At 42.3% G+C, this 27221-nt stretch overlaps 1 protein-coding gene across 1 annotated transcript in view; it reads right to left on the bottom strand.

Annotated features, from left to right (window-relative positions):
- LOC126095344 (myrosinase 1-like) overlaps nucleotides 1-27221 on the bottom strand; it is a 102327-nt gene that overhangs the window by 30380 nt on the left and 44726 nt on the right. The window contains exons 6-8 of the mRNA XM_049910149.1: nucleotides 19146-19240; nucleotides 12652-12799; nucleotides 4673-4788 (exon numbers count right to left, since the gene is read on the bottom strand). Of these exons, the coding sequence (XP_049766106.1) occupies nucleotides 4673-4788; nucleotides 12652-12799; nucleotides 19146-19240 (359 nt within the window). The remainder of the gene's footprint in view (nucleotides 1-4672; nucleotides 4789-12651; nucleotides 12800-19145; nucleotides 19241-27221) is intronic.

Here is a 27221-nt window from a genome sequence, read left to right as displayed (position 1 = left end):
TTCCACATCCTGGAGGACCTCCTCACTACGGATCAATTGGAATGAAAGTAAATCTAATCTAATCAGAGAGGCGTGTTTATGTATGGATTTTTGAGAGCTGCCACAGAGCAGTTCAGTGTGAGATGATGCTGAGGTAGGTCTTCGTGATCGACAATACCTATATTTCAGTGAAAGCCTTCCGAATTTAGGATGACAACAGTTAGAAAACATGACCAAAGTTTGTTATTACTGTAAATTTATATTATCGTGAAATTTTGTGAAGAGTGATTATGTGATAAATGCAATTCAATTTGATTTATTAGTTTTTCCACAGAACAAACTGCATAGCACAAGGGAACCATGTGAGCAAACTCTTGGAATGGAATGGAGCCAGTTTAATTAATTCATCATTGATTGTCGATGAAATCCTGTATATTGGTTTGTAGAGCAATAGAATGGGAGCTCAGAATCTAATTGTCGATTGACCTCGAGTTTAGAAAAGACCGCAGGCTGCAGTCCGTAACTTCGGGGCGGCTAGACGTCTTCCATAAGAGTCAAATGAGGAAATCTGTTTGGCTCCCATCTACAGTGGACGCCTTTTGCACGCTATAAATACATCTGTCAGAGCGTGTCTACGCTTCATCATCCACAAAGATGAAGTGTTAACAGACTTCAGCCAGGAGACTCCGTGCATGTTTGAGCAGTATCTCACTTCTGTACCTCTCGGCGGAAGCAGCAATTCTACAAGTGTCGACGGGGGTCTGATCTTCGTATGCGGATCCGGCATGGTCCACACGAGATAATTAAGTTGAGACAATGTTCCAACAGAGTTCTTCTCCATGTGGTCGGGAATCCTCTAGATACAGAGATGAAAGGCGCAAACCAGAGATTTTGCGGCTTAGGCCAAACTGGTACGGGACATAATACGTACGAGCCTTTCTAGACCTTTAGTGATCCTCACTTCAACGTACTGGCACGGAAGGCCATTGGTGTGAGTAGTAGTAAAAAGTGTTGGTGCCTCTACCATGCTCTGAGCTAAACCATCGGTCTGTCTCATCCAGGGCCGGCCGGTGTGGCCGAGCGGTTCTAGGCGCTTCAGTCTGGAGCCGCGCGACCGCTACGGTCGCAGGTCCGAATCCTGCCTCGGGCATGGATCTGTGTGATGTCTTTAGGTTAGTTAGGTTTAAGTAGTTCTAGGGACTGATGACCTCAGATATTAAGCCCCATAGTGCTCAGAGCCATTTTTGTCTCATGCAGCTGCTTCTTCTAGCCTTGTTAAACAGATCGTTTTCTGTTACAGTGTAGTCCATTTGCACCTGGAGCAAAGATAATAAAGAACGAAACAATGAAAGTTGTAGAGGACACGACAGACTCAAAAAGAAACCACGGTGAAGAGGTCACGAATAACCGACTAAAAATTCTCTAGCTCATCCATGCAAAACGAATTTCAGAGAATTTTTAGTGTTGCCAGCTCTATGGTTGACTTAGAATTGAAATCAATGTGTTGCGGCTGAGAGAGCTGAGATACATTGAAAGAAAAAACTGAATAAAAATGCTGCAGCTTACACACTTTTCATCTAATGGGGCGTACATAAACATGAAAACAAATTCAGAAAACAATATAATTGAGCTATCAATATCGCAGTATATTTTGCCAGCGGATATTTCTCCGCCGTGGTATATTTAAGCCGTGGCGCACTCTTCAGTAGCCAGTCGATTACGTCACGACCTAATTCACGATCCAGATCACGAGAAACTCATGGTGTTGCTACGTTGATAATAGTCGAGGTCGATAATTTCTGTTATCGTTTTGTTACGTGTAACATTACTTTTCGATGGTGTGACTGCAATAAATATTAAATATCAAACTAATTGTGGAATCTTCAGTCATTGGGTGCAATATAGACTACCGTCCAAACCTCCGGACATAAAAGTGATTCTCAGATTTGCTATAATCTATGAGACATTTCTCTAACCAGTACCGGTACCGCCGCGGTGGAGCATATAAGGCCGCGCTTGGCATCTTGTCGTCAATTTTGTGACTCACTCTGAGGATGGCCGGACGATACGCGGCTGAAATATCAGTGGAGGAAATTTTATTTGCGCGGCTGTATGCCCGAAATTTAATGAACTATTCATTACGCTGCGATAAGTTGAAAATGCACATTTCTCTAACCAGTTTGGCTAGCTTGTAACCTCTTTGCTTGATCACTGTGACAAACCTAAGGCGTATCTGTTTTGTTCTCGGTCAATACTTTACCTTCACAGGTGTGGAACATGCGGTCTCTCTCGTTTGAAAATGTTTTGCCGTTACTGTTGGCCACTTCTTTTGTGGACTTTGAACGCTAGAGTCGAAAAGGCACCTTGTGCTGTGTTTATGATATTGAGAAGAGAGCTGCTTTTGTCTGGCAGACACCTCGCTGTTGAGCAGACGTTGCTGTGCATAAGGAAGCGGATGAGTCCAAATCAATTTATTTACTATGTTGAAGGATAGTTTTGTGAAGAGAGGTAATTTTGGATGGCTGGTTGTACCACTCTGCAAGTAGGTATATGATTGCGTTATTTCGGCTCAGTGCAATAGATGCTCAAAGGTTGCTTTCACTAACTGCCTGGAAGAAGGTTACTGTTTCACTGACTGCTTTATTTACTTCTGTGCTATTCGAAACATAAAAATAACTTTTCCTGAGGTGTAACATTTATTTTACCGGGTATCAGTCATGTATTTCAGACGACTTTACTTTGGTTTGTAAAGCTGAATGTAGGTTGGAAAATTCCTACGGCACTGTAAAACTTTTCTCTTAACTTTAAAGCCAATATAGATTACTTGATGTACTCACGTCTTCTGAATTCATTTGGCAGAACCACATCATTCTTGCTATTTGAGCTGTTTGCATGCACCGCGCTTATGTGCTGCCATCTCGTTGTCTTACGAAATTTAAGTGACAGCCACTCTGATGAACGGTCACTCAACTACGGATTTGGGTCTCAGAATTATATATAATAATAAACAGAATCTCTCTGTGGTGTGCGTACCGTAAGACCTTCGGTACACACACCATCAGATTATTTGACTTGTCGCTCTGACGAAGTAGGCGAGTGTCAGCAATATGTCTCGTGGTCTTATCGTGGCGTGTTTATCGTCTGCCGTTAGGTTAGACGATAGAAATGCCACTTGCACGCTTAGAGTAGCAGATTGACGGTGACTAACTTTAAACAGAACTTGATTAATTTTCACACACATTTATTAAAATAATAACAAGCATAAAAATAACTTAACTTGGTTCTGGATGCTATTGACAATGGACATCTGTATTTCCTTTGGTCTTGGTACGTTAATCTTATTCTCACATATCTCTGATACTTGACAAAGTGTCTATACATTTCTCTTCATGGCGATGTACAGGAATATGGTAATCTTATTAGGCGCAGACTGAAACTTGACTATAGAGTAATACAGACTAATGCAGATTGACTAATCGGAGATCTGTACAGTCGTTATAATACCTCGTGCATTCAGGTATCACTGCACGAGTGTGATCCGCTAGGAGAAAAGGTTCTACGTTAGCAGCAATCTCATTGGCTGCGTTACATATTAATATGCGGATTGGTGGAAGCAGAATTTGGTCCGTCTCTAAGACAGCGCCATCTCGTAGTGCGGAGACGGACGAGCGCTGCGCCTGCGCTGTTGTGCTTAGCGGGGCGCACTCTAATGGGAAAGTTGTGTACGCGCTGACTACGCGGAACTATGTACACAACACTCTCTGCATGCTAGTTAGGTACTAAGTGATGATAAAATTTATGTCGACGTATACTTGGTTAGTGACCGCTCTTATGAGACACTGTGTTGTTTCGCTTAAATGATCTAATACAATGTCATATACGTAGCGAATTAGGATTATAACTGATCAGTTGGATTACTCGCTATCTTCTGAATTTTGATTTTATGTGTACACAATAGGGCAGATAGCACTATTGCTCATCTGCACGCTATATGTGCTTAGGTTGCACACGTTGGAAGTAGACTATTACATTCAGGAAACTATTCATTAATGTGCTAATCACATGTATTAGCTCGTGGGTTCTCATTTCCTTTCGTTGGGCTGAATTTATGAAAGTGTGTGCTGTACAATTATTTTCTGCTTATTTTCGAATCAGATTGCATTACTAAATTTGTTGTCTTGGGCATTATAAATTTACATTCTGCATATCTTCAAACTATAAGAGTTTGTTTGTTACTAACAACTAATGTAGTCTTTGTTCTTCATCCCCCACCCCCTTATCTACCCTCCTCTCTCTCTCTCTCTCTCTCTCTCTCTCTCTCTCTCTCTCTCTCTCACACACACACACACACACACACACACACCTTTCAATTGGAAACGCCAGTAAACTGCAGATGAGCAAGTCATCCACCGAACTAATATAGAGATCACCCTACTCGACAATGGAAATGAATCATCGATGACTTGAAAACGAGAGAAGTCACGTCTGGTGTGCATTGTATCCAGGAGATAGGATTTCATTTCGGGCCCACTCGCAGTCGAAGAAGTCTAGATCACTCCCTTTACAAAGTCGAGGACATTATAGCTTTTGAATCGACACATAAATGTTTGACTAACATTTAAAACGTCTGAAGTCAGTCCATTACCCCTTCCTTGAAAATGGAGACTAGTAATGAAAATTTTTGTGACATCACCTCATCATCCTTTGTGATGGCGCCGGAATCGTGTCTGCGAGACGGTGCAATGGGGAAGTCTCCTGCCGCTATGTACTGTGAACCGTATGTGTTGAAACCGAAGAAATCAGCAGAACCTGAAACAAAATTAGTTGTTGGAAGCTCTGAAAATATTGACCTCGAGCTGAGTGATCATAAACAAAATAATAATAAGAATCAAATGAATTGTTACTAAAAGTACCGCACTGAGTACAAGACGAATACGTAACTCCCTCTCGGATGTCTCACCCCACAATCAACAGAATCATTCCAGTCAAAGGAAACTGCATCGTAAGGCTTTTGAAGAACACACAGAATTACAAAGTGAACGAACGTATAATATAGGTGCATGACCAGCATCGTTGGAATAAAAGTCAAGTGGAGCAGGTGATTGTGGTACCATAGAAAGAGGCCATGTGTGGTTGATTTGAGGGAGGGGACCAAACACTGGGGTCATTGGTCCCATCGGATTAGGGAAGGATGGGGTAGGAAGTCTGTCGTGCCCTTTCAGAGGAACTATCCCGCGACATTTGCCTGAAGCGATTTTGGGAAATCACAGAAAATCTAAATCAGAATGGCCGGACGCAGGTTTGAACCATCGTCCTCCCGAATGCGAGTCCAGTGTGGTAAGCACCGCGCCACTTCGGCTAGTCGAGGCCATGGTACCACTGGTTGTGTTGAAAGCTGCCTGTTCATTCGGCACTCCCATTTCTCACCATTAGATATTTCTTCTAGCCCATCGCTGCATTTATCTTTGCATAAGGGCCTACGATACTCATGTCTGCTGTAATCAGTTTCGATTAATCGATAAAAGTACTGCAGCAACCTCTGTGCTTGTCACTGAAACAGTTTTACTTTTTTGCGGAGTCAGTTTTGTGGTGTCACCGCCAGACACCACACTTGCTAGGTGGTAGCCTTTAAATCGGCCGCGGTCCGTTAGTATACGTCGGACCCGCGTGACGCCACTATCAGTGATTGCAGACCGAGCGCCGCCACACGGCAGGCCTAGTCTAGAGAGACTCCCTAGCACTCGACCCAGTTGTACAGCCGACTTTGCTAACGATGGTTCACTGTCTACATGCGCTCTCATTTGCAGAGGCGACAGTTTAGCATAGCCTTTGTAGGGAAGCAGCCTATTTATTCTACTAATTTCCACCCGCCGCCCCACATATGGTGCATCGGCCGGGAAATGCATCTTTTCTACATTACATTCTACATTATATAACCAATTATTTCACCCGCTGCCCCACACTTTCAGCTACGTCATTTGCTACGACCTAGCAAGGCGCCATATTCAATTACTATAAGAATGTATTCTGAGCAGATATTGTGATTCATGTATTGTCAAGAGCGACGTTCATCATTAATGGATTAAAGTTAAGTATCAAACTAATTACGTCCGCTTTCTGAATTCTAATTCCTTGTCATGTTCCAGATCTCACGTCAGTATAGTCCTTCCCTCCTCATGCCAGCCTGCGTGAGCTAAAACACGTGCATTTCGGCCTCCATTAGTAATGATTCGCTATGATTGCAAATTCAATTATGTTACCCTTTCATGGCGTATAAAACTGCAGGCATGGGCGCCATCATGTTGAACATCGTAGCATAGCTTACGGTGCACGACCACTGAGTTGCTTTTGTTGTGGTCTTCAGTCCTGATTCTGATTTGATGCAGCTCTCCATGCTACTCTATCCTGTGCAAGCTTCTTCATCTCCCAGTACTTACTGCAGCCTACATCCTTCTGAATCTGCTTAGTGTATTCATCTCTTGATCTCCCTCTACGATTTTTACCCTCCACGCTGCCCTCCAGTACCAAATTGGTGATCCCTGGATGTCTCAGAACATGTCCTACCAACCGATCCCTTCTTCTAGTCCAGTTGTACCACAAATTCCTCTTCTCCCCAATTCTATTCAATACCTCCTCATTAGTTATGTGATCTACCCATCTAATCTTCAGCATTCATCTGTAGCACCACATTTCGAAAGCTTCTATTCACTTCTGGTCTAAACTATTTATCGTCCATTTTTCACTTCCATGCATGGCTACACTCCACAGAAATACTTTCAGGAACGACTTCCTGACACTTAAATCAATACTCGATGTTAACAAATTTCTCTAGTCCAGAAACGCTTTCTTTGCCATTGCCAGTCTACACTGAGGGTGCGTCGGAAATTAGTTACTGCATTCCAGTCTCACAGCACATTAATAGCAAGCGAGTTTCCTTTGCAGATGATTAGATTTCAGGTCCGGTCAAGGGAGGTGAACGGATCTGTTTCGGCAATTGCTGTTGGTTACATATCGCGCGGACAGATTTAGCACATTATTGGGCTGTGATAAAGATGTATTCATGATTTACATTTTGAGTCACATAATTTACAGGTTCTTTAGGCTCTCAGGAAAGAATTACAGAACAGAGGAAACGTCCTAATTGCAGCGCTGGATGCTATAACCAGAAAGCTAACACATGCTCAATTTAATTCGTGGTCCTTTACGAATCAATACTCAGTAGCTGAGTACTTGGCGTTGCTTGTGTATGTATTTATTCCAGTCTTCTGTTAGTCAACCTCCTCCTCGCTCCTCTTTCTGTTCAACTCCTGCTCCCCCGTCTCCTTGTTCTTTTCTCTATCCATCTCCTCCTCTCCCATCCATTTCCTCCTCCTCCTCTGTTCATCTCCCCCTCCCCCCTCTGTCTGCCTGTCTCTTCGGCCTACACGCTCTTTCCTCTCTCTGTCCAGCTCCTCATCTCCTCTCTCTCTCTCTCTCTGCTCATTTCTCTCTGTCCAGCTCCAGTTTTCCCATCTCCGCCTTTCCCATAGCTATTTGTCCACTTACTCCTCCCCCTTCTGTCTCCACGTTATCACGTTCACCCCAATAGTGGTTGGTGGTTCTTATCCTAACAGAATGTCATTCCAGACTGTACATTTACCGCTACATGGGTATCCTGCAAATCACTCCTAAGAGACTGGCAGAGGATTCATCGAACCACCTACACAGTAATTCCCTTAATTCATTATGACTATCGTTTCTCCCTATATAGGCCGGCGTCAACAAAATATTTTCGCATTCGGAGGACAAATTTGATGTTTGAAATTTCGTGAGAAAATTTCGCCGCAACGAAAAACGCCTTTGTTTTAATGATGCCCACCCCAAATCCTGTATCATATCACAGACACTCTCTCCGCTATTTTTCGATAATACAGAACGTGCTGCTCTTCTTTGTACTTACTCGATGTACACCGGTAATCCTATCTGGTATGGACTTTACACCGCGCAGCAGTACATCAAAAGAGGGCGGACATGCGTAGTGTAGGCAGTCTCTTTAATAGATCTGTTGCATCCTCTAAGTGTGCTTCCAATAAAGCGCAGTCTTTGGTTCGCCTTCCCCATAACATTTTCTATGTATTCTTTCAATTTCAGTTGTTCGTAATTGTAATTCCCAGGTATTCAGCTGAATTTACGGCCTTTATATTTGACTGATTTATCGTGTAACCGAAGTTTAACGGTTTCCTTATAGCACTCGTTTGGATGACCTCCCACTTTACGTTATTTAATGTAAAATGCCAATTTCCAAATCATACAGGTATCTTTTCTAAATCGTTTTGCAGTCTGTTTTGATCAACTGATGGCTTTACTAGACGATAAACGACAGCATCATCTGCAAACAAGACAGCTGCTGAGATTGCATCCTAAATCGTTTTTACTGATAAGGAACAACAGAGGGCCTGTAACACTACCTCTACGAACTGTGATCTCTCTTACAGGAAATCAGGAAGCCAGTCACGTAACTAAGACGATATTCCATAGCATGCAATTTGACCAATAATATGTGTACCAAATATACAAATTTAGCTGAAATCGTTCCAGTGGTTTAACATGTATTTTTTACCGACCGCTTTGCTTGCGTAGGCACATGTCAGATATATTGCACATATATTTAACATATTTCACACCTGTTTGTGCACATGTTTCACTTGTATCTCCAGCGAATTTCACCCTGGAGTTTCAGTTTCACGCAGCTTGATGTTTGAGATGTCATGCTCCTGAACTGTATGCTGCACAATGATGTAACTTCACAGGTACATCGTGTGGTATATGTGGCTACTGTCTGTGAAATGTGTTGTAAATGTAGTTGCTAGTAAACAAGCAATAAACTAAAATGTCATGCATGATGCAGCAGTTTCTCAAGCATCTCAGTGTTTATGACGTCATACCTTCTGAACTACGTCTCGTACATTGAAATACACTACTGGCCATTAAAATTACTACACCAAGAAGAAATGCACATGACAAACGGGTATTCATTGGACAAATATATTATACTAGAACTGACATGTGAATACATTTTCACGCGCTTTGGGTGCGTAGATCCTGAGAAATCAGTTCGCAGAACAACCACCTCTGGCCGTAATAACGGCCTTGATACGCCTGGGCATTGAGTCAAACAGAGCTTGGATGGCGTGTACATGTACAGCTGCCCATGCTGCTTCAACACGATACCACAGTTCATCAAAAGTAGTGACTAGCGTATTGTGACGAGCCAGTTGCTCGGCCACCATTGACCAGACGTTTTCAGTTGGTGAGAGATCTGGAGAATGTGCTGAGCAGTGCTGTCGAACATTTTCTGTATCCATAAAGGTTCTACAGGACCTGCAACATGTGGTCGTGCATTATCCTGCTGAAATGTAGGGTTTCGCAGGAATCGAATGAAGGGTAGAGACACGGGTCGTAACACATCTGAAATGTAACGTCCACCGTTCAAAGTGCCGACAGTGCGAACAGGAGGTGACAGAGACGTGTAAGCAATGGCACCCCATACCATCACGCCGGGTGATACACCAGTATGGCGATGACGAATACACGCTTCCAAAGTGCGTTCACCGCGATGTCGCCAAACACGGATGCGACCATCATGATGCTGTAAACAGAACCTGGATTCATCCGAAAAAATGACGTTTTGCCATTCGTGCACCCAGGTTCGTCGTTGAGTACACCATTGCAGGCGCTCCTGTCTGTGATGCAGCGTCAAGAGTAACCGCAGCCATGGTCTCCAAGCTGATAGTCCATGCTGCTACAAAAGTCGTCGAACTGTTCGTGAAGATGGTTGTTGTCTCGCAAACGTCCCCATCTGTTGACTCAGGGATCGACACGTGGCTGCACGATCCGTTACAGCTATGTGGATAAGATGCCTGTCATCTCGACTGCTAATATACGAGGCCGTTGGGATCCAGCACGGCGTTCCGTATTACCCTCCTGAACCCTCCGAGTCCATATTCTGCTAACAGTCATTGGATCTCTACCAACGCGAGCAGCAATGTCTTGATACGGTAAACCGCAATCGCGATAGGCTACAATCCGACTTTTATCAATGTTGGAAACGTGATGGTACGCATCTCTCCTCCTTACACGAGGCATCACAACAACGTTTCACCAGGCAACGCCGGTCAACAGCTGTTTGTGTATGAGAAACCATTTGCTTATCACAGCACCTTCTTCCTGTCGGTTAAATTTCGCGTCTGTAGCACGTCATCTTCCTGGCGTAGCAATTTTAAAGGCCACTAGTGTAGTTTTTTGGGCCCATTTTATGGTATATTTGAAAACTGTCTGCAAAAATGCATCGTGAATACAGTTAGTCATTCAAAAGTAAGAAATTAAAGCATCATGCGGCAGTTTTACTGCATTAACTGCGAAAATGTAGTAAGCGATAAACTTTTTTTCTTTCTTCTTTTTTTGGGGCTTGTCAGCGAGGAAACGTTTCTTAACCGTTTCAAATTAAGTGCAAAGTGTGTTGCAAGTGATTAAGTGCTCTCATTCTCAAATACTGGTATTCAGTGGTAAACACCGGGTATTCGTGCGTTGTAGGCTACACGGATGCTGGAGTCGTACCTCCCGAAACCAAATAGGTTCACAGATAACAGGCCCACTCCTCTCGAAATAGACAAGTGGCCTGCAGGTAATCTCCCCGAGGCCTCATAGCGGTTTATGGGCTCGTGTCTCAGATCTTTTTACAGTGGACATGAGCTCCGACGCCCTTGCAGCTTCACTAAGCAGAATGGGAGGGAAAATATTACTTCCGAAAGGTAACACCTTCGGGTTTCAAAAACTGCTGAAAAGTTATAGAGCGCAATGCACATGCATCTTTATGGGGTTGCAGAAGCCTTATTAAAACTGTTTCTGTTGTGAAACTGGATGTCGTGGAGATTCAAGAAGACCTTGGCCACACGGAAATTCCTTATGACAAAATTCGAAGGCAAAAAAATAATTCGTATGATGAAGAGAAAAGCCACAGAAGATTTTTGTGGGAGTCCATGAAAGCTAATTTAAAAGGAGAAGATAAGCAAAAAATAACAGAAATTTCGACAGCTTTCGTAAATTTATTTACCCAGGTAGGCGGAAAATTCTGCCGAAATTGCCGACGAATGTTGGAGGGGTTCATAATGTTATCAACACGCTAAATGTGGAAACTACTAAGGGGACAAATTTCTTGCTAGAAAATAATGCCAAGAAGAATGTTGTAATATTTTGTGAATCTGAAAAAGTTAAAATACTTTCTCAGTGCGACATTATACGTTGATAGAACATTATGGTGTTGTACAAAGTTTCTTTGTCAGCTGTTTACACTAAGGAGGCTAGTTAACGGACATTATATTCAATTGTTCTTCTTTGTGAATCTGAAAAAAAAATACTTTCTCAGTGCGATATTATACGTTGATAGAATATTCTAGTACTGCACAAAGTTCCTTTGTCAGCTGTTTACAGTAATCAGGCTAGTTAACGGACATTGTATTCCATTCGTCTTCTCCTTTGTTGAAGGACAGAGGAGAACTCAGTATGCTTTTCAAACTGTAGTCGATAAATGTAATGATCTAGGTCTGAAATTTTCACGATCAATAATGTTTTCAGACTTGGAAGGCACTAGAATGAAACCTGGAAGTGAAGTCTGGACTGATTTAAGAATCGTAGGATGCAAATTCCATTTCCCTATAGCTGTAGCGAAAAGTTTGAACATTGGTACTTGCGCATGACTATTACACGTGAAATGAAATAGGAAGGATCAGTGCAAATTAATTAGAAAAAGGTGCAACGTATCGAATTTTAATCTTAACAATTTTTTCTCAGCGCATCCTGCTCTACAACACCCTTACGAGCTTCTCAGACAGTTTCTGACCGCCCTGTAATCGGTTATCAGTGAGTTTCGGTTATTGCAGCCGGCAGGAGAGATCAGGCATTGTTCAAAGATCAGAGTGCATGGTACAGGTTCTGTAGAAGAAGAGTCTCAATTCAAGATGTTGGAGCGGTTTAAAGGCTCACGTATTCTCGCATCCCAACCACAATCACTCCCCTCCCCTCCCCCCCTTCTAGCATTCAGAACGTAGTAAACCGTAATCGACCAATTCTGGCGACTGAATAATATTGTTATGAAGTAGTTAAGATCGAATGCAGACATAGTTGCTCACATAATCAATTATATTGATGACTTTAACGCCCAGCTGTTTCATTTAAATGAAATAAGTATTACAAAGACGCTATCGGTAATATATCGGCAGCTCTAAGATCTTTCTCGAAATTTCCTGTACAGATATAGCAAGACAACATATAGGGTCAAGTAATGCAGCTTCTCTACTCATCTGCACCTACTCAAAAAAATTTATCACTACGAGGTTCATATAAACAGAAACGGGGATTACGGATAATTATTACAACATTTCATTATAAGTCTTATTGTTAAGAGGGATCACAATCGCGTTTGAAGAATATATTAAGATTTTTAGATGCAAATGGCGAATAAATGCAGACTAAATTCATTCACATGCCTTGTAAAATAATGAACGAAAACCTATTCTGCCAATTTTATGATCATGGATATACTTTTCTCATAATGCCCTTCTTCGAAATTTCTTTCAACCGCAATGCAGCTGCTGAGAACTCCACAATATCTCGAATAGCACAGTTATCACTCACCTCTAATGTATTCGATTTCCTCTTGCGTGAATTTTGGCAGCCTTGAGCGCGGTAGTCCTTCTGCTTTGCTGTTGTTGTCCACCCTTTCCCGCACTACTGCAGGGTAGTCACCCTCCTGACTGTAGATAGGGTGGGCGAAAATCCCAACCTAATGAGCGAAAAATGCTACGTTTTAATTTTTTCCCACAAAAATATATCGATGTGCATACTAATTTCTACCATACATTCTAGAAATACACACATCAAAAAAAGTTTTGCCTCTCCCCGGTTCCGAGATTTCCGGAGCCTGTACAGAAAATTGGAACAGAGATCAACATAAACATCATTTCCGCCCTTTTTATTGCTCATGAAAACCACACAATTCATGTTGTGCCACCATGCAGCGAGACCTTCAGAGGTGGTGGTCTAGACTGCTGTACACACCGGTTCCTCTAATATCCAGTGGCATATCATGTGCATTAATGCATGCCTGTATTTGTCGTGGTATACTATCCACAAGTTCATCAAGGCACTGTTGGTCCAGATTGTTCCACTCCTCAACGGCGATTCGGTGTAGATCCCTCAGAGTGGTTGGTGGGTCACGTCGTCCATAAACAGCCCTTTTCAAGCTATCCCAGACATGTTCAATAATGTTCATGCCTGGATAACATGCTGGCTACTCTGGTCGAGGGATGTCGTTATCCTGAAAGACGTCATTCACAAGATGTTCACGATGGATCGCCAATTGTCGTCCATGAAGACGAATGTCTCGCCAATATACTGCCGATATGGTTGCGCTGTCGGTCGGAGGATGGCATTCACGTATCGCACAGCCGTTACGACGGCTTCCATGACCACCAGCGGCATACGTCGGCCCACATAACGCCACCCCAAAACAGCAGGGGCCTCTACCTTGCTGCACTCACTGGACAGTGTGTGTAAGGCGTTCAGCCTGACCGGGTTGGCCCCAAACACGTCTCTGACGATTGTCGGGTTGAAGGCATATGAGAGACTCATCGGTGAAGAGAACGTGATGCCAATCCTCAGCGGTCGATTCGGCATGTTGTTAGGCCCATCTGTACCGCGCTGCATGGAGTCGTGGTTGCAAAGATGGACCTCGCCATGGACGTCGGGAGTGAAGCAACATGCAGCCTATTGCGCATTGTTTGAGTTGGAACACGACGTCCTGTGGCTGCACGAAAATCATTATTCAACATGGTGGCGTTGCTGACGGGGTTCCTTCGAGCCATAATCCGTAGGTATCGGTCATCCACTGCAGTAGTAGCCCTTCGGCGGCCTGAGCGAGGCATGTCATCGACAGTTTCTGTCTCTCTGTATCTCCCCCATGTCCGAACAACATAGCTTTGGTTCACTCCGAGACGCCTGGACACTTCCCTTGTTGAGAGCCCTTCCTGGCACAGAGTAGCAATACGGACGCGATCGAACGGTGGTATTGACCGTCTAGGCATGGTTGAACTACAGACAACACGAGCCGCGTACCTCCTTCTTGGTGGAATGACTGGAACTGATCGGCTGTCGGACCCACTCATGTATGGTTTTTTTACATCTTTGGGCGGGTTTAGTGACATCTCTGAACAGTCAAGGGACTGTGTCTGTGATACAATATCCAGTCAAAGTCTACCTTCTGGAGTTCTGGAAACCGGGGCGAGGCAAACCTTTTGTAAGTAGGCTGTTTATGTTTTCTTATTGGCAACGTTACGTAGCGCTCTGTACGAAAATCACTGGCTGTGCTGTGTGCAGTCTGTGGCTAGTTTGCATTGTTGTCAGCCATTGTAGTGTTGGGCAGCTGGACGTGAACAGCGCGTAGCGTTGCGCAGTTGGAGGTGAGCCGCCAGCAGTGGTGGATGTGGGGAGAGAGATGGCGGAGTTTGGAAATTTCTAAGACTGGATGTCATGATCTGTTATGTATATTATGATTTTTCAACACTATTAAGGTAAACACAGTGTTTGTTCTCTATTAAATCTTTCATTTGCTAACTATGCCTATCAGTAGTTAGTGCCTTCCTTAGTTTGAATCTTTTATTTAGCTGGCAGTAGTGGCGCTCGCTGTATTGCAGTAGTTCGAGTAACCAAGATTTTTGTGAGGTAAGCGATTTGTGAAAGGTATAGGTTAATGTTATAGTCAGGGCCATTCTTTTGTAGGGATTTTTGAAAGTCAGATTGCGTTGCGCTAAAAAAATATTGTGTGTCAGTTAAAGCACAGTCTTGTATAAATTTTTCAAAGGGGACGTTTCACTTTTTTTGATGTGTGTACATTGTGAACAGTCTGTAAAATGTCGACCAGTTAGAACACAGGATTTCCAGATCAGTGGTCAATTTTGACAAACAACCGAAAGATCTGATCATAGATAACGCAACTGGATTCCATCAGAACTCTTTAGAGTTAGTAAAATGAGTTGCACGTTCTTAAATATGGAAGAGTTTCACTTCGCGCCCAAAATTTATATGAAAAGGGATGTTCCAACAGACATTCTAAAGCCATTATAATCATATCGTTGACTATAGTATTCGTAGATAGGTGGGAGGCTATGGCACATTTAAATCAAAGTCCCTCAGTTTAATACTGAAGAATAAACAACAAAATGCAACTGAGTGTAGCGTGTAAGTAACCACATCGGAAGGACATCTGTGGAGACGACGAACTAACCTGCGGTTCCTGAAGAGAGGCAGCAACCTTTTCATAGTTGCAGGGGCAACAGTCTAGATGATTGGCTGACGTGGTCTTATGGAAGGAAAGGTACACAACAGTCAGTCGCAATGCCATTAGTTTTTATTAGCCTGCAAATCCAGATTTCGGCTATAAATAGACATCTGATTATACACCAGCAAGAACATATGGTGCCATGAACTGCCAAGAGTCTGTTGAATTGTAACGAAAATGCACCGAAGATGGCTATTTACAGCCGAAATCTAGATCTGAAAGCATAAGAAAAACTAATGGAATTGTGTCTGACTGCTGTGTGCCTCTTGTTCCATATTATCTACAGTCGCTGTGCACAACGGTTGCTAATGGAATCAAAATTGATGTAGCCTTGTTACATTATCCTACGTAGTCTTCCTATATTGGGGGGAAACTAGAGCTATTATGTTTTCCGAGATTATTCAGCTCTACATTAATGGTGAAGATACCGTTGCTCTTGGTTAAAAAATTTCGGATAGGAATGTCCTTCATTCGTATTTCTAGGAGGGGCCTTCTCAGGAGGATGTCATCTGGATAAAACAAGTTTGGTATTCTGAAGGTCGAAGTGTTGAATTTTAGATTCCTTGATCGTGAGGACTGGTTGGAGAAGTTGAAAATAGAAACTAATATGTCGCAGTTGTGAAACTTCCTGCGAGATTAAAGCTGCCAAGAGTCTGTTGAATTGTAACGAAAATGCACCGAAGATGGCTATTTACAGCCGAGCACTTGCCCGCGAAAGGCAAAGGTCCCGAGATCGAGTCTCGGTCTGCACACAGCTTTAGTCTGCCAGGAAGTTTCATATCAGCGCACACTCCGCTGCAGAGTGAAAATCTCATTGTGGATGTCGCAGTTAGATATAATGGGATCCAATGAAGTGTGGTGGCAAGAACAGGATTCTTGTCCAGGTGGGTGGAAGGTTGTTAACAAGAGATCATAGGTGTAACCGAGTTGTAGGTCAAATAATCAAGAAAAAAGTTGTAATGTCGGTGAAGTGCTGTGAAAGGAATAGCGAATGCATAGCCAAGATAGATAAAAGCCAAGACCCATCACGTTGGTACAAGTGTGTCTACTAGCACCATAGATATTAAAGAGACTTAACGAGTGTATGATGGGATTAAAGAAATAGTTGTTTTCGTTAAGTGAGACGAAAATTTAATTGTGATGGGCGCTGGAATTTGACAACGGAAAAACGGTTGAACATAAAACATGAAATTATGAGATCTTAGGAAGTTGCTGGTGTGTTGAACATCCCGCCATCTCAGTTTACTCTATAGAAGTTTCTAACAGGTGAAACGTGGCAACTATACTGTTTTTGTGACTTAAGCTAACCTGGAATCTTTGTGTCCATTAGCATTCCTAATCCCAGAAAGCAACGTAAATTTTAATTTGAGTTTAAGATCAATAGATGAGTCTTTCAATACGCCTGAATGAAATGCGATATTTTCCGTGGTGGTGGGGGAGGGGGGGAAGGATGTACAATTATTGTGGTTAAAAATGAATCAAGTAATCCGTACATTGATTATATTCAATACAGCATGTGTCATATTCAGAGGGACGATTAGAAAACCATTTCGTTTTCGCCCCCAGAAGGTAACAGCATTCAGAGTCGTACCAGGAGAAGACTTAAGAGGCGCATTGTTGGTGTAGTTGGCGACACTAAGTCGGAGCGTCACCGGAAAGAGTCCCTGTGAGAGCACTGTGCAGGGCGCCGAGAGTGTTCTAGAACGTGGGCGCGGATGGACTTGGGATTTCCAAAAAATGCAAGGTGCACTATGTGCGAAGACATCCGGCAAGCGGAGAGAATGAACTCGTCCTGTTGAACTGATTGGAAAGGGAAGAAAAACAGTGAGATGAAAATTAATAGTTTTTGTGGAGAAACAAGTCTACAGTAAATCCCATGGGACAGTTATGTTTAAATTTTACATCTGGCAGTATTAGTAACGCCTAATTTTGTGTGAATCGCAGTGTGTGCAGTAACGATGGACATCACAAGGGCCGGCCTGATGTAACAGTTGCGAGTGACGGTCGCCTGTGCGGATTCTCGCCTAGCTGAGGGCGTAGAGACAAAATCGGTGGATTTGGGGAGAGGGGAGGGGGAGGGGAGCTAGAGTGAGGGGAAGGGGGGGGAGAAGATTGACACGCAGGTGCAGCGTTAGCGTCCAGTAGTCACTGTAGAATAAACAGCCAGTTAGAATTAAGACAGTTTCGAGAAGTTTATTTCGCATGAGTGTGAACATCAAACAGTGAAATATGAATTCAGGGGCTGATTTGCTCATTCAGGATTTTGCTCCTATCCAGACCAAGTAAATTCGCCTACGCCGTGTGCTCCTCTTGCGTCGTTTCCGAGAGTGAGTCCTTGGACTACTGAGGATCATATGGCTGCGGCACAATACGGTTAGTGAATGGATAATATTGTCCCAACTTTGTGAAGTGGGTTTTTCGCATGCCAGTTGCAGTACTCTGCATGTTGAACTATTTCTTTGAAAGACCCAATTGCCAGAGGAGGTTTTTTACTGCGCTCTATCTTCATGTGTGAGTATTTATGCTCGAGTCTGTAAGGATTATGTTTACCACGGGCTCCGTAACGTCGCACGGAACTGGTAGGGAAGCCGTCTTCTGACTTCTTGGTTTTCTGTCATGAGTATTTGTGATGCGGTGCTAGGCACAGACTATGTCGAAATAGTAACATTCTCTCAAGCAAGAGTACTAGAAGCTACCGCATCTCAGTCGTAGTCTATACAGCACATCTACACCTACATTTACATCCATACTCCGCAAGCCACCTGACGGTGTGTGGCGGAGGGTACCTTGAGTACCTCTATCGGTTCTCCCTTCTATTCCAGTCTCGTATTGTTCGTGGAAAGAAGGATTGTCGGTATGCCTCTGTGTGGACTCTGATTTTATCCTCATGGTCTCTTCGCGAGATATACGTAGGAGGGAGCAATATACTGCTTGACTCCTCGGTGAAGGTATGTTCTCGAAACTTCAACAAAAGCCCGTACCGAGCTACTGAGCGTCTCTCCTGCAGAGTCTTCCACTGCAGTTTATCTATCATCTCCGTAACGCTTCCGCGATTACTAAATGATGCTGTAACGAAGCGCGCTGCTCTCCGTTGGATCATCTCTATCTCTTCTATCAACCCTATCTGGTACGGATCCCACACTGCTGAGCAGTATTCCAGCAGTGGGCGAACAAGCGTACTGTAACCTACTTCCTTTGTTTTCGGATTGCATTTCCTTAGGATTCTTCCAATGACTCTCAGTCTGTCATCTGCTTTACCGACGATCAAATTTATATGATCATTCCATTTTAAATCACTCCTAACGCGTACTCCCAGATAATTTATGGAATTAACTGCTTCCAGTTGCTGACCTGCTATATTTTTAGCTAAATGATAAGGGATCTTTCAATCTACGTATTCGCAGCACATTACACTACACATGTTGTTTTGTAGTTGATGGTAGATTCAACGGATTTCTTCTCTGGCTAATTTCTCCCGAGGTTTCTTGACGTGCCGTAAATATGTCAAACAGAGAATGCTCTATAAAGGGTGTTCAAGCGGACCCCACTTTTACACGAATTCGAAAGCTGACTTCTGGGCCCAGTAAGAAAGGTAGGTAAGCATGATTTTAATGTAGTGTAGCACCAAGTTCACTGGAATTTAGATCCAGTCTATAGCCACAATTTTCTATTTCTTGTTTTTCGTTAATAGAAGGATATTGAAGAACATTGACATAAAATGAAAACACGTATAATTACAATTTGACTGGTAGCTAATAACTTTGTAGCTCTCTCAAACACTTCGCTGACTCACCTTAAACTGTCTTTGTCTCTCAGTTGCTTCTATGTCTTCAGTAGAGTTTGTATACGGTTCGTATTGTGAGCTGCTAAATGTCATTCCCACAGAACCTGAAACAAATTTGAGATAATTATAATATATATTACCCAGAGGTAATATTTCATTACCTCTGGGTGAATTCCTTTAGCTTCGCATCAGAAAATAGTTCCAGTTATTGTACATCATTTATGCTACGTTTAAGTTGTTGAATGTGCAATTCCAACAATAGATCACACAAAGTTGATACTGAAACGATTGAGGAACTGTCTAAACTACATTTGGTTCCTGATTTACATTTAAAGAAACACTTATAATAATTTTCATGGTCATTTCTTCATACTTAGCGCCATTAGATTACTATTTCTCTTATTATTGAAAGAGGCGGAAGTACTTAATATAACCGTGAATAACTCAGTAGAATGACATTTTTTCTGAAACTAGCAACATCTACTGAACGGATTTCTCAAATATATTTACAATATATGTATTAGTTTTAAACGTGTCTGATTCGGGGCAGATGTCCCTATTTGAGAGGCACAACTGGTAAAATTAAAGTTGTTTTTGTTTTACGTTCAGAATAACAAATCTAGCTATGCAACAATTTTTATATCTATAAGCATACTTGTAAAATACTTGAATTAAAAAAAACAAAACGGACGTAAAGCCCTTAGGCTCCTTGCTTTATAGAGATACCTGAAGACTTCTGTGTACAACATCCAATCTAACACCAGTGTGTATATGTGCTGCATCTGTTAAAATTCACCACAAACCTAAAATATTTCCAAGGATCCCAATAAACGGTGGTACGATGGCGTTTATGATGATCTGCTTGGAGCACGACTCCAAATTTGACTACATATTTTTCAATTTATGTTTCCTCTCAGAACAACTGTTTCAAATTTTCAGTTAGTTCATTATTTAAAACGTTACATATTTTGTCAAACTAAATATTTTTACATTACAAACGAGTTACAGTTAGACAGTCCGCACACTGTGTGCAACTGACCAAAAAGTTACTTTGAAGAATGAGTACTTCATTCGTTATGTTTTATTGCATGATTTAAGATTCATCATTCCTCTGAACTCTGAAACGTGTCTAAAAAAAAAAAGGAAGATTAAAGATAGTGTTGATGATGAGACAGTTACAGGAAGGGCCCAGGGTCCGATTGAGGAACGGTAGGAACCATCCCAGCATCCACCTTAAGTGATTTATCGAAATCACAAAGGAGCTAAATCTGAATTGGTACATAGGTAATTGAAATCCATTGTCATACCACTGCACCACATCCCATGATGGTTTGGCTTTTTAATATCATTTTTGAAAATAAATGCGACGAACAATTTTTCAAGTTTACTGGTTGCTTGTGCAACTAACCTTGCTTACACCAATCTTGACTTCAATGGGTATAAACTGCTGGCATTAGTCTACCCCCAGAAAACTATTAGACGCTACAGAGAACAATTAAAATCATAAAATGATGAAATTTATGCTCCTGGCGAATTCCTGTGTGCTATCAATTATATACTTCCCTAGTTTGTTTTGCGACCAATTTCGAGGTCTTAGGCGCCCATACTGAAGCATTGCGAAAAAATTGTGATTAAAAATAAGTAAGAGTGTTAAAATATGGTGGCCAAAATGACGAAATCAGGAAACCGCTTCATATGTGGTATATCTCCATCGAGACTACTTTCTAAATTACCCCTCGTACTGAAATGCTGAATTTTTTCCTTTATTTTACGGTAGTTTTACTTGCTCTATTAAAAATTGCTTCATTTACCTGTTTAGTCCCACATATTGCGCTGTACCCGTTTGCAAGATTGGACCTTTTAAGGACAAGATTACCTGGTTCAGTCATCAGCTTGGAGCACGTCTCCAAAGTTTACTACATATTATTCAATTTATTTTTCCTCTTAGAACAACTATTTCAATTTTTCGCGTAGTTCATTATTTAATAAGTTACATATTTTGTCAAACAAAATATTTTCACATCACAGTTTTAATGAAGTAATCCCTCTTGTTTTAATACAAAACCAAACATTAACATTTTCCATCTTTGGAAATCATCTGAGATACTCTGTAGTTCTACTATTTTAAAATCTTTATCTCCACAAAACTTTTACTGCTCACGTATTTATGTTTGTATCTGACACTGGCATAACAGTAAAAAAGTAGTTAGGAAAATAATAAATATCGCGGACTATTACTCCAGTATCACGTGTTGTTTCATTTATAAAATTTGCAACCTTCGTACAGAAAACACTATTGAACACAACATGTAGAACAAAACTAATCTTTCCTTAAGTCTTACCTGTAAAACTATTATTCTTTATCTACTACTTCGATCTCCAAATTTATAAAATTTAGCTGTTCGAGCAAGGAAGGAATTCAGAGGTCAAGAAATCTGAAATGCTTGTAAGAGTGTTGTAGGGTAGGCTGTGCCGAGAAATAGTAGTTAAGAAAAAAATTCGATACGTCGCACCATTTCCGAGTTTATTAACATTGAAATTAGACAATCAGGCCGTTGCGCGAGCAATTTCATGCGGCCCGCCAGAGACGGTGCCGCAAACGTATTCGCCGTTTGTTTTCGTAAAATCGAACGACACAAGAACTGAACTTGGTACGGTAACAAGGATCGAACCCAAGGCAAAGGCTGAGCAGTTCTGCGCGCTATCATCTACGCTAATTGTATATGACACTACTTGTATCTGGCGCTCCGCTTGAATTTTCGTGCCCAACAACCTGATTGACTAATTTCAACTCAAAGTACTGTAGCTCGGAAACAGTGCAACGTATAAACTTTTTTTCTTAACAATTATTTCTCAGTAGAAGCCTATCCTGCAATACCCTTACAAGCTTTTCAGACTGTTTCTGCAGCCCTCTATAGGAAACACAGGTCAAATGGGAAAGCGCCTCTATTAGAAATATTTCGTAAACAATTGAGCAGTGTCATAATTTAGACTTTCTCGGCGAATCTTCTCGCGTTATCAGCTCAGTCAAAGCGTCATTCTGCAACAACGTTTCAACAAATTTTCTACTTGTCATCTTCAGGCGAAGTGTCGCGTTCGTGTCATTTCCTGCCGAAAATCTGTATCTCCACGACTGAATGCAGGGCGATACGCGACCTGGGAGAAGACGAAGATACGGTCGTCCTGGCGGCAGGCAAAGGCAATGTGATGGTAGTGCTACGATCAGTTGACTACTGGCAGAAGAATGAGATCGTTCTACAGAATCAAGCTTACAAACAAGTGAAAAAAGATGTAAGAGGTCCATGACTAAGGAATTTGTTGCTAGCGCACTCGAGCAGATGTAATTTCGATGGATTTCTCACGCGCTGCCTGCGATATGTAAGCTATAAGAGAATCTCAGACCAGAGAGCAGTGTTGGCTGCAGTAGGAACTGTGAGTCAGTAGGAGTAGTGGTAGTAGCTAGTGGTCTGGTGTATGGAGTTAGCTGGGCCGGTTGTGGGGAGCGATGGCGGTGCCTGAGTGATGTAGTATAAGGTAAAAGCAGCCTCGCGCATGTGTACTATTGTTATATCAAGTCCCATGTAAATGTTTTTTAAAAAATCTCTTAGTAATAATCTTTCTTATAAAAATAAACCTTTGACAGTCGTTCATCTCAATTTAAAGAATTTACTAATTTCTCCAATCCATGGTCATCCCGATTATTGTAAAGAAAAATCAGTCGTTTCTTTTTATACATGACAAATCTATCGGCCAGCATTGCACTGGGCTGTGCCAGAAAAATTTCTTATAAGAGCAGATATATACGCGTTATCCGGCGTCCTTGTTGAGGTAAGAATTTGTTGTGTCTAGAGAAGACAGTCTAGACACAAGGCGAGGAAGCCGAAAGGGCACGCGTCAACTCACGCCGGCTTGCGTTAAATCTGAAACAGGATACGTAATGAATGCTATGAAGAAAAGTACGTAGCTGCTGGAATACTTAGCTTTAATCCATCATTTGTATACAGCATTCTTGATGATACAAGTGAGACTCTCTATAGAAATGGTTAATGGCGCCTTGCTAGGTCGTAGCCATGGACTTAGCTGAAGGCTATTCTAACTATCTCTCGGCAAATGAGAGAAAGGCTTCGTCAGTGTAGTCGCTAGCAAAGTCGTCGTACAACTGAGGCGAGTGCTAGTACGTCTCTCTAGACCTGCCGTGTGGTGGCGCTCGGTCTGCAATTACTGACAGTGGCGACACGCGGGTCCGACATGTACTAATGGACCGCGGCCGATTTAAAGCTACCACCTAGCAAGTGTGGTGTCTGGCGGTGACACCACAGAATTTTCAATTTATTCAGAATCGCCATGACGCAGCACTGCTGACGTCCAAAATTTACCAGTTTAAATTCACACTCAATTATTGAAAGGTTATAAGTGAGCCACAATTTTATTGAGAGGTTAGTCACGTTATTATTGTGAGGTTACGGAGTAATAAACTGTTGGAAGATTACGCTAAATGTGAATGTTATACCTATTTTTTCTGTCGGGAGGTTACAAAGGGTCCTACATCAGCTGTGACAGGGAAGACCATCTCACTGCTAAACAACTCAGGCATGGACAAGGATACGGTTAGAAGGCTGTATCCCAGAGCTACGATATCGTCACGCTTGTACGGACTTTCAGATATATACAAGAAGAGAGTTCCACTACGTCCAATAGCAGACACAATAAATTCAGCAACTTATGGAATTGCCAGACACATGGCGCAGTTATTGAAGCCTCTCGTGGGTCATTGTCCCCACCATGTCGAAAACTCGACAGATTTTGTGAAGATACTTCGAGGGACGTCTGGACAAAGATGACATCGTGGTCAGAGGCACATTCTCCCAACAGTTAGACGGAGTAGCCATGGGTTCCCCCCTGCCGCCATGTATCGCAAATCTATACATGGAATACTTCGAAAAAACGGCTCTTGAAACGACGCGTCTGAAACCGAAAGTGTTCTGCCGCTATGTGGACGAATCGTTCGTGATTTTGCCGCATGGGGAAGAAAGTCTACAAGAATTTCTTAACTGCCTCAACGGCATACATTACAATATTAAACTCACCATGGAGGTGGAACAAAACGGATGTGTTTCCTCGGCATTATGATAAAGAAGGAGACTGATGGCACGTTAGCCCATTCTGTTTAGAGGGAGAAGACAAACCGACCTGTACCTTAACGCGGATAGCTGCCACCATCCCACACGGCACAAATCCGTGCTCACCACACTGGTGCAAAAAGCACGAGACATATGCGACAAGGAGAATCTAGTTTCCGAAGTGCAGAACTTGACGAAAAATGTTTCGCAGGAACGGCTATGCTGAGACGCAGATAAGACGCGCTTTCCAACTGAGCAAGAAGAACGAGAGAAGTAAGCGACGAAGACAGTAAGCGCTTGGCGTTCCCTCCGTATGCTGGGCCGCCCACGGCAAAGATTGCCAGGATATTAGAAAAGAGCACATTAAAACCATCTGTAGCTCATCAGTCAAAGTCAAGAATATGCTGGGCCCTGTGAAGGACATATTTAGAATACAGACAGCTGGAGTCTACAGCATCAGCTGCGAGTGTGGCAAACACTACTTCGGTCAGACTCAGTGATGTGAATCGCAGTGCTGCTCAGAACACGTTAGGTGCGTTCACCTAGGCCAAACGGAGAAACCTGCAGTGGCGGAATACAATCTCAACGAAAACCATATGTTTGATCTGGGATTCGGTTTTTAAAGAGGCTGTGTAGATGCGAGTCCATTACAATCTTGTCAACCGAGATAGCGGTTTCCAACTTAGCACAGCGTGGTATGAGTCGATAACAGAAATACGACAAGAATGCTCGAATGCGAAACCGGCGAAAGCAGGGCCAGGACGCAGGAAGCCCCCACCATCACCGGCCGCGACGTCGAAACCTCACTCCCCCCCCTCCACCACCCACAATCCCGCCCCGTGGACCGCAATTCCCCTCCCGGAGGCGCGTGATTGCCGCCGCCGTCGAACACGAGGCAGAGAAGCCTGCGATCCAGCATCTATAAAACACGGAGAGGACACGAACCCGACACTCTGCCTGAAGTTGACAGGTAGGAAACTATCTGGAAAACGTTGCAGCAGAACGACGGCTTGACTCAGCTAAATTCAGCAGTGCTTTAACTAAAAGTATCCATAACGAGAAATGTACCTTTTGAAAGACAAATCTGGGTCAGTATACTGTGTGTGCTTCAATGTATAACGAGGTATAAGCCAGAGAGATAAGAGATATATAAAATATGGTTTAAAAATAATAGGTATAATGTAAAGAAAAAACCTATATTTAATTGAAACGTATACGAAAAAATTGTGAGAGGAAAGGTAAATCTAATTTGGATATAAATAGAAAATGGAAATGAAATGATTGTGAAAACAAACATCCATTGTTTGGTCTCCTGGATGGAGGGATCAGCAGAACTTGGGATCAGAGCTCAAAAAAGAACTGTAGGGGAAGGATATTGGACAACAAAAAATTTTCTTTTGTGACCAAAAGAACAAAATTGGCAGAAACAGAAAAATAATGTGTGAAACAACATAGATAGTAGAAGCAAAACAATAAAAAAATAAAAAAAGGGAGGGCTGCTATGAAACCAGTAAATAAGACAATACGAATATTAAATATCATAATTTTGACAAAGTTCTGTTAAAATTACATATCGCACTATAGATAATTCAATATAAACTAATAAAAACATGGCTATATAAGTAAATATGGTAGTGTTCAGATAACAATTAATATTGGGGCATCAATTAGTTGTGGTTATTAAGAAGAGAAAGAAATAGTCAGTGGACGAGTAAATGTTGATAGAAGTTTGGGGAGAGCACAGCAAACATGAGATGAAAGAGAGAAACAAGTTAAAAAAAGCCCAGCCGAGAGAACTATTGAGAATAAGACTGAGATGTTGTTTACCTGGATAGTTCTGACATTTGAACAGCGATATTTCTCCAAACTGGAGAAAAGCGTTAAGTGCCGATGTGGCCAAGTTTGCTAGCATATCAGGCTATCAGGAAGATTGTCTTAACTAAATGTATCTGCAAATGGTTCAAATGGCTCTGAGCACTATGAGACTTAACATCTGTGGTCATCAGTCACCTAGAGCTTAGAACTACTTAAACCTAACTAACCTAAGGACATCACACACAACCATGCCCAAGGCAGGATTCGAACCTGCGACCGTAGCGGTCACGCGGTTCCAGACTGAAGCGCCTAGAACCGCACGGCCAAACCGGCCGGCTGTATCTGCAACGGCATCAATTATTTTGAATGAAGTTGCATATTTGAGACACCGCACAAACCCTGGCGCAAATTCGAATTGTTTGCAACAGGTGCTCACAGTATATCGTAAATTTAATCGAATAAAACATTCAAATCTGAGAAGTGTGGTAGAGAAAATGAGTCCGAAAAATCAAATGTGATCGAGAGAAACAAGAAATGCTGATGTGGGAGTTACACGTATTTACAGTCAAGAAAGTGAGTAAAAAGAAGTGGAAGAATGCACTCACAGGGAGACATGAGGTGAGTTGACCGATCCTTCTTCCACACACTCACAAACTGACTTGCACACATACAGGGTGTTTCAAAAATGACCGGTATATTTGAAACGGCAATAAAAACTAAACGAGCAGCGATAGAAATACACCGTTTGTTGCAATATGCTTGGGACAACAGTACATTTTCAGGCAGACAAACTTTCGAAATTACATTAGTTACAATTTTCAACAACAGATGGAGCTGCGGTCTGGGAAACTCTATAGTACGATATTTTCCACATATCCACCATGCGTAGCAATAATATGGCGTAGTCTCTGAATGAAATTACCCGAAACCTTTGACAACGTGTCTGGCGGAATGGCTTCACATGCAGATGAGACGTACTGCTTCAGCTGTTCAATTGTTTCTGGATTCTGGCGGTACACCTGGTCTTTCAAGTGTCCCCACAGAAAGAAGTCACAGGGGTTCATGTCTGGCGAATAGGGAGGCCAATCCACGCCGCCTCCTGTATGTTTCGGATAGCCCAAAGCAATCACACGATCATCGAAATATTCAT

The sequence above is a fragment of the Schistocerca cancellata genome, chromosome 8 (assembly GCF_023864275.1).
Source record: "Schistocerca cancellata isolate TAMUIC-IGC-003103 chromosome 8, iqSchCanc2.1, whole genome shotgun sequence".
NCBI lineage: Eukaryota > Metazoa > Arthropoda > Insecta > Orthoptera > Acrididae > Schistocerca > Schistocerca cancellata.
This window is presented reverse-complemented; position numbering and strand designations above follow the sequence as displayed.